Source organism: Balearica regulorum, chromosome 8, assembly GCF_011004875.1.
Source record: "Balearica regulorum gibbericeps isolate bBalReg1 chromosome 8, bBalReg1.pri, whole genome shotgun sequence".
In the NCBI taxonomy this organism is placed as follows: Eukaryota; Metazoa; Chordata; class Aves; order Gruiformes; family Gruidae; genus Balearica; species Balearica regulorum.
The window spans coordinates 17,852,745-17,861,243 of record NC_046191.1 but is presented as its reverse complement, the minus strand read 5'-3'; the positions used below and the strand labels follow the sequence as shown (position 1 = coordinate 17,861,243).

General features: G+C 41.0%; 1 protein-coding gene across 5 annotated transcripts in view; it reads left to right on the top strand.

The window, feature by feature from the left end:
• The first annotated feature begins 496 nt into the window (after window positions 1–496).
• KYAT3 (kynurenine aminotransferase 3) overlaps window positions 497–8,499 on the top strand; it is a 29,648-nt gene continuing 21,645 nt past the window's right edge. Inside the window, exons 1-3 of one of the 5 annotated variants that reach the window (XM_075759861.1) lie at window positions 2,947–3,075; window positions 5,571–5,606; window positions 7,557–7,677. In XM_075759861.1, coding sequence (XP_075615976.1) covers window positions 7,579–7,677 — 99 coding nt within the window. In that variant the 5' untranslated portion in view covers window positions 2,947–3,075; window positions 5,571–5,606; window positions 7,557–7,578. Of the gene's footprint in view, window positions 777–2,917; window positions 3,076–3,371; window positions 5,607–7,556; window positions 7,678–7,928; window positions 8,011–8,499 lie in introns of those variants that run through there. The other 4 variants (XM_075759858.1, XM_075759860.1, XM_075759859.1 and 1 more) reach the window with 4 other exon arrangements.

Genomic DNA, 8,499 nt, shown 5'->3' with positions numbered 1-8,499 from the left:
TACTGAGCATAGGTAGCAACTAGAATTTTCATAATGGTCCATCACTACAGCAGACTTTGATTGTTGCCTAAGTTGGAGCTCTTATATGTTTTTCCTATGACGTCAGGTGAAATTTAGACCAAAAATGTTGCACCAGATGCTATAGAATTGTAACTAAAAGAGCAGACAATATTGCCTTTGCAGTGTTAGTTAAGCTGCAGTGGATCCTATCAACTCTTGTGCTCATAAGATTGTTTTACCAACAGCAGCCACATAATCAGGTGTCTAACAAGAGATGAAATGTCAGAGCCAGTTGGGGCAGACAAGACTTTAAAACCGCCTTTATGCTTCACTATCTCAGATGATCTGGTAAAAACTGAGCATCACTTAACAGCGTAATCACTCAGTGCTTGTTTCATCAGCTAAGGATGAATCAGCAGTATCTTAACCACATTCCTTAAGCTATCTGCATCATGGACCTAGAGTAGTGGTGTCGTGCAGAAGCCCGGATAGATTTCCCCATGTCTGCTTTGTACACGATATTCTGTGAAAAATATGGGTATCAATATGACGAACGGCCAACGGAAGGCTGAAGTTTCTTTTTTTTTACCTTTCTCAACCACCGCGTGACATGGCAAGGTTTGGGATCTGCTGCCCTCCGGTGGATGCTTGGAGAGGTCATCTCTGCGAGCAGGAGCACAGCATTTGAGACGACAAGAATTCTCAAGAAGTATGACAGAAAAAAGGAACAAAGTGTTAAGTTCTTTGTGGGTCTTATTTAGGATGAAAAATAATAGGTGCGACTCATATCTTAATTTTGCCATTTTGTTCTGGTTTTATCAGAGTATTTCTATATCCAAGCAGAGGTGTTCTAGTTCATTCTATGACACTGGTTCTCTTCAATCAGCTTTCACTCTTTCATTTTATATGAATATAATAATTACATATATAACAGAACTGTCCTGCTTTTGGCTGAGATAGTTATTCTCTTTCTAGTAGCTGGTATAGTGCTGTGTTTTGGATTTAGGATGAGAATAATGTTGACAACACACTGATGTTTTAGTTGTTGCCAAGCAGTCAAGGACTTTTAGGCTTGTTATACTGCCCCGCCAACAAGAAGGTGGGGGCACACAAGAAGCTGGGAGGGGACATGGCCAAGGCAGCTGACCAAACTGGCTAAAGGGATATTCCATACCATATGACATCATGTTCTGAATATAACTGGGGGGTGAGCCGGGAGGCAGTTCGGCTCAAGAACTAGCTGAGTATCAGCTTTGGGTGGTGAGCAATTGTGCTGTGCATCACTTGTTTTGTATATTCTTTTATCATTATTACTATTCTTTTCCTTTTCTGTCCTATGAAACTGTCTTTATCTCAACCTACAAGTTTTACCTTTTTTTTTTTTCTCTTTTCAATTCTCTCCCCCATCCCACTGGATGGGGGCATGGAGTGAGCGAACCGCTTTGTGGTTGTTTTAGCTGCCTGCCAGATTAAACCACGATGAAAACACATACAGTAATGATATCCAAGCAGTAGATCGATCGATCTATTGCATTTGATAATATCTGCATTCTGCCTGCTAATCCATGTCTCTGTGATTATTATCAACACACTAGACCTCTTTCTAGCATCAACATTAAAAAAACCCAATGAAGACTTGCTACAGAAAGTGTTTTCTTATTGTCTTGTACAGTTTTTTTTTTTTAAATATTTATCTGTATTACTGGACATTTTAGAACAAGAAATGTATTTGACACATAATGTCATGCCAGGCCTCTGTAAAAAACTGATTTGTGAGGTCCTTTCAGCTCTTCAGTAGTCTGAGGTACTGGATGTTAAGATCACAATGTTATTTAGCATACAAAATCAATTGGAGTTGTACAACCTTTCTCTTTCTTAAAGCTCAGTACAGTGATGTTGATATTAAGGCAAACTGGTTTTGTAAAGATTTACAGAACCAGCAAAAATAGGTTGCAAAGACACATCAAATATAAATATATTTCTCTAACTGAATAATCAAATTTAGTGATGATGAGGTGTTGATTAAAGGGAATTTCTTAATTTATGAATGGAGTAAGTATCTGTTTGTCCTGGTTGTGAGCAGAACCTTAGAAATGCAAATCCTGTGACTTTGTGGAATACCTTAAGAAATCTGGAAAACCCCATTCTTTTCCTGGTAAGGGCTTAACTTAGCTATGAGATGACTGTTAACAATTTTGACACTTCATTCCTTCCAGAAAGAAAGACTGAAGGTAACTAGTTAGAACAATTTACACTGAGTGCCAATTTTTATGTTGCTCGGGAGATGCTACATATATGCGTGCGCCTAGCTACGTATCAAGTATTTGAGCATGAAGTGATGCGAAAAATCATAATCCAGGTTCTGACAAAAAATCCACCAGAACTTGGAAATCAGGAGGCATTTCTAAAATGTTTAGCCAAGTGGCTGTGCCTTACTTTGTGAGCAGACCGCTCGCCTGGCAGCAGCCTTTCACCTGCATGGCGTACTTGTGAGACCTTTGGGCAGCGCCACCTCAGCTGCCTGCCTGGGTACAACGACTAACGTCGTGCTTTGGCGGATCACCTCCCCCTCAGGAGTGAGGACCGACAGGCCGTGGCAGGGCGCGCTGCCTTCCCGCCGCATTTTCCAGGCCGTGCCACCGATGCCATCGTTCCTCACTCCCCCGGCGGCTCTGGGGCACCTGCGAGGAGGTGCCTGTGGGAAACCCACCATGGACAGCCTGCTCCCGCCCGCCCGCCCTCCCTCCCGCTCCGGATACGGGGCCGGACTTCACCTATCTCGGGCGACGCAGCTTTACACCTTTTTCGGCCGCTCACTGCCCAGTCGGTGCCCTGCTCCGGGCCGGCGATGAGGAAAGAGCCCTCTCTACCCCTGGAGCCCCTATTTCCCTCAGGGATCGCCCGCCCCTTCCCCTGAGGCGCCGCGAGGGAGCGCCCACGGGCGGCGGGGAGACGGGCGCACCCCCTCCCCTCTACGGCGGCGGCGGGGCAGGCGGGCGCCTAGCTCCGCCCTGGGGGCTCCGCACCTCCCTTCGCGGGCGGAACGGGACGGCCGGTGGAGGCGGTGCCCGGGCGGTGAGTTGTGTGGCGCGGGCAGGGGGTGGAGGCCGCGTACTCAGGGCCTGTCTCCGCCGAGGGCTTATGGGGGAAGCGGCTTCGGGGCGGGTAGGGCCCAGCCGGCACTCAGCCCGAGCTGGGGGTGGCCGCGGTTCTTGGCCCTCAGAGCGGCCGGGAGCCAGTGCCGCGCGCCCGGGGAATGCGGAGCGGTAATGGGCTGGAGCGGCCTGCGGCCCGCCGTCTCCCTCCTCTCTGCTGAACGTGGGGCTGTCGGTGAGGGCGGGGGTTTTGTCAGTGCCTGGCACTTGCTGGCCTTTCAGACTTTGTGCTGCAAGCGCGGAGTGCTTCAGGGTGAAAATGTGCGTGGGTGGAGGGCATCAGTGAAAGTGTAAGTGTACAGTGGCAAAGGCAAACCTGCTATGTGAGAGGAAAAAAGTAAGAAAAACCTCCACAACCTAATCCCTCTCCTCATTCCATATTATAAAATTTATTTCTCCATGTTCAGTTTTCCTTGTTCCATGGAGATTATGAAAGAAGAAATGACAAAATGTTGGCTACTATGGCAAATCCTTCACATACAGCAATTTTAAGTTCAGTGCTCCTAATAAGAATACCCAGCTTCCCTGAGTCCAGCAACTTTAGCAACAGTTCTCTTGGCTTGATGTGTCATTTATTACTTTTAGATGGTAGAAAAAGAAGTTTTGGAGAGACCTTGGTAAGATGGCATCTTTTCTTTCCCTGAAGCTTTCATGCTATAGATATGTTCAAAGAGTCTTTCAGAGGCTTTACAAAGTTTGGCTGAGATGTAACGTTTTCCAGGTTTGCATATCCAACAAATATTAAACACAAGACAAATAGAACAGGGATTATATTTACATTATTCTGGTGGCTGATGGGCTTGCAGGGTTTCTAGTAATATGTTTGTTGCTGAGACTGCACAGTAAAATGGGACTGCTTGTTATATGGAAAAACTGCAACAGCTTAAGGGGTCTTACTGTAAGTCTTTCAAGCTCAAAAGCATTGTTTTTAGACAGGTGGTATAACTGAAGCTCAAAAATGAAGGGGCACCAGCATTTGGCCTTTAGTTTCAAGCTGAAAAAAAATCAATTCCTTACAAACATGTAACTTTTCATAAAATGTCCTGTGGTACAGCAGCATCTGAGGTCAGGGTATTGTATGACCAGGAGGCTGGACAGCTGTTGTGAAGGGAGCAGAGGAGCCTGCAACTCAGAGGTTGTATCTGTGCTGGAGTGATTATAAAGTACCACATGAGCTAAATGATTGTTAGTATACAGATACATTCATAAAGTTCCCATGACAAAGTCTAACTATATCTTCTGGTCTAGTTTAAATCACCAAATCTGAGTTTAAACCAGATTAGCAACCAGAATGTGTATTCCTCCCAGCCTCACTAAAACACATGTACTGTGTTGACCTTTCTGGTAGCCTTCCTTGCTTCTCACTCCCCTAAAAAAATAGGAAGCTGCAGGAGTAGTCATTCGTTACCATTTTTCCCCTAATGTGTTCTTCCTGTTTTGTCAATGAGTATGCAAGCCCGAATTCCAGGAGGACTGACTATGAGTTAAAGCATTAATGCTTCAGAACACTGAAAATCAGAACAGGATGAGAAATATTCCCAGCTGTTAATTTCTGAGCTTAACAGACATGACTCTTGGCCTAAAAGCCAGTGCCTTTCTCCAAGATTGAAAAAGAGACATTAATAAGACTAAGAAAAAATTAATACCTTTTCATTCCCCAACAAAGACCAGTGCATTTTCTGTGTTTGAAGAACCTTACAAATTTTTAAGAGACTTAAAACAGGGTTTGCAGTACCTCTGTAGCTGCCTAGCACTGTGTAACTTCCCTGAGCTGGAAGAAACTTTCTATCTTGATGAGGAAAAACTTACTTAGGACATTATAAAACATCTCATTGATGTCTTATACATACTTGGTCATTGCCAAAACACATACAGAGGTAATAATTAAACATGCACTGATCCTAAAAGTAACAGCAAATAATTCTCTTGAGCTTGTGATATGTATTAGCATGTCATATACAATTATAGTGGGAATGTGTGTGTTTGGGGGAAAAAAAAAGGTAGGTCTTGCTTTTGTTTGCGATCATTATGGGAGAGAATCTGGTTATATTAAGGAGGCCTTTGCCTTTACTTCCTAGAATAGCTTAAATGAAAGTATCCAGTGTTGCAGAAGAGAGAAGAGGTATTTTTAGAAAGAAAAAAAATGTCATAAAAGTATTTTATAGGAGGCTTTCCCATTTAGTGGCCAGTAGTCTTGTCTCTGAGTGCTCTTGAGTCTGAACAAATGCTTTTCAGCATTCCCTGGAACAGCGTCACAAAGATTGAAATGTAGTGGGATGAATGTTACATGCTAGTGCCTTGACTTTCCTTACTGAGGCTGTTCAGCAAAGTATTGTGTCCAGTATGTTCCTCATAAAGTTTTCATGATTTCTACATTTCTGTGGTGTTAAAGGTGGATATAATTTTTTACTTCAGGTACTTGCAGAGATTGACCACGCCACAGTGATACAGGTCTACTGCTCCTCATGCTGTGTTGTGGTTTTGTGTGATTGCCTGGTATCAAATAATGGCTTGTCAAATACCACACTGCCTTTCAGTGCAGCATGGCACTAATGCTAGAAATATTTACAGCTTTTAATACTTTTCCTTACAAAAGTTGCAAGTTAGTTTTGCATGTAAAGTTTGCAAGTTTTTTTATTCAATTTTGCCATGCCTCAGTACAAAATGGAACAGGCAAAGATACGCGTGTTTGTCCCTCTGTGCTAACTACTGCAAGTGTTCGCAGTGTTCGCTCAAGAGTAACCCTGTCTCTGGTCTGACCCTGGGAGAATAGTGCTATTGTTATAGTCACATTTTAAGATAGTATCAGTATGTTACAGAAGTAGTTTTTGTAAACATACCCAAGGAGAGAAATAGAGGCCTTCACAATCTTTTTGATTTCACATAGTTATTATCAAAGATTATGTCAAATATACTAAGTGCTGTTATTAAAAGTAACTTAAAATGTATTTACAAGTCTTCTTAAACAGATGTATTTCTTTTATGTCTTTCAGAGTGTATGCTGAGTAGTGTCAAAGATTTAATTGCTGTTTATTTTTGGTAGTTCTCAGACCAGCAGAGTTGAGGAGATTGCCAGTGTTTCTTCTTGTAAAGGAAGTGTCAATGGATTGTATACTTGCAGATTGCTAAATGCAATGGGATTACACGGGTACGATTGAGGGTCTAACTGAGTTAGCTACAACTCAGTACTGTGCAAGTAAGACCCTAATTTCAGAAGTGAGATTGAGTTTGTAGCACTGGAATAAGAGAAAGGCAAAATCAATGTACTTTAAAAACTTAACTCATTCAATGAGGCATTCTTGAAAGGGAGTATTAGTTGACCTTTTCTATTAGTTTACGTTGAAAGTGTGAAGAACACTTTCTTGTTGGACTAAATCTATTCTTCTTCATGAAAAAATCGTGGTTTACTTTGATATTGAATTACCTTCTCTACTTCTGTCTGCAAGGTTGCATGGTATTGTTTCAAGAGGCAATGGCATTCCTTTGTTTCTGATACGAATAGTATAGTTTTTTCTTTCTTTCTTTTTTGTTTTCTTCTGCTTTTCAAGTAGCAAAGTCTGGGAGGAAGCAGGGATTATCTATTCTTTAATGAGTAAACTATGAAAAACAAAGTTAATAATTATACTGCTCTGGCTACTGTGTTTCTGACATAGGTCTATGGGTTACATGTTTTTCTCTTACACATACCAGTCATTTTGACAATGTCATCTCATATATAAATATTTAAAAATACATTCTGGAAGTAGTTGCCTGAAGTACCAGCTCTTACTTCTTTTTTATAGTTACTGATTAACAGGGCATATTTTCTCTAGTCAATGAATGATCTGTTACTCCACACAGAACGTTCTTTCTAGGTGTCTGTTGTCTGCCATGGTAGATATTTGATGTTTGCCAAGTCACTGTGGCAAAACTTGGTATAGTTATATAAACTGCATAGGCCTGCCTCTCCAATGTGACTAGTGATCTTAATTATCTGTTTCAGAATACCTGATTTGAAACACTTGAAAACGAAGACCAGTTTTAAAGCTGTGTGAATTTTAAAAAATTTGGCTCTTTTTCTTTTCTAAATAGCAGTTTTTATTACACAAACACGTTTTCACAACAATTCTAACAGACTTTGAACGTTGAATTGTATTTAGTCTTAATTGTCATTCAAGGAAAAGAAGATCAGTGCTGTCAAATAGAGAAAACCTTCCTTCTAGGTGACATACAGAAACATTTTGCAGCCCTGTCAGTTAAAAAGTTTCATCCTCTATGCTTACAAATGTGATAAGGTAATAATTTACTAGAAATTATTTCAATGAAACAAAATCACTGAAGGGAAGAAAAGGGGATCTTATCTTTTAAAATTGCTTAGTGATGTGTAGAAACTCATTCCTGGAATCTGTACGTTTTTTTCAGGTCACTTATTTATTATGCGGGCATGCTTTTTACTTCACGAAGCTTCTGTTGCCTTGGCATTAGAACATACCAACTACAAAGAGATTTGCTTTCCAGATCCAGAGAACTTTCAGCCTCTGCAGTAAGTTTTCTTTCAGCTTTATAAAACTATTTTGTGCGCTATTTTAGAGACATACTAATTTTGCAATGTTGCCAATATATACGCATTAGCTGTCTTTTTTCTTGTTACATTGATCCCAACATGTAATATAAAGAACAAAGTAAGGTATTTGAATCAGTCAAATATTTAACCACATTAGCAAAATAAATTTGTCAATTATTGCTTTGTGTGTCCTTTTCAGTCTTTAAAGTCACATCTAGCACATATCAGGCCAGAAGGATTACCTAGTTGTTAGGGCACTAGAGCTTGAGATACAGGAGACAGGTTCAATCCCAGCTTTATCACAGACTTTTGGTAAGTCAGTTAATTTCTTTGTAGCTCAGATTTCCTTTAATGAAATGAGAGTAGTGGTGCTTCTTGATGCTGCAATAACAAGGAGTACATAAATACCTCAAACTTGATTTTATACAGAATCTTCTCAATTTCCCAGCTTAACTGCTTATAAGATTGTGTAACTTCATTTTAAGTCTTCCAGTTTTGTTGAGAAAAACAGAGCTTTGCAACAGGGTAGGTGGTTGGAGGTCACACTCTGCATTGCTTATAGAACACTGGAATGTGAATTGTGTTCCCAGGTCAGAACAGGAGTTCATCTAGTCAGCACTGTGGGTCAACCAAGGCACAGATCCTTCAAAACAGATGTTCAAACCATTATACTGGACAGTTGCAGCATATTTTACCCATATGAGAAGTTTCTTTTAGCATGCAATCCACTTTGAAGGTCAGCTTTTGCCTGAGTCAGTTTTTCATATGCTGTAAGAATTGATAGTCTATTTAATGAAGCTG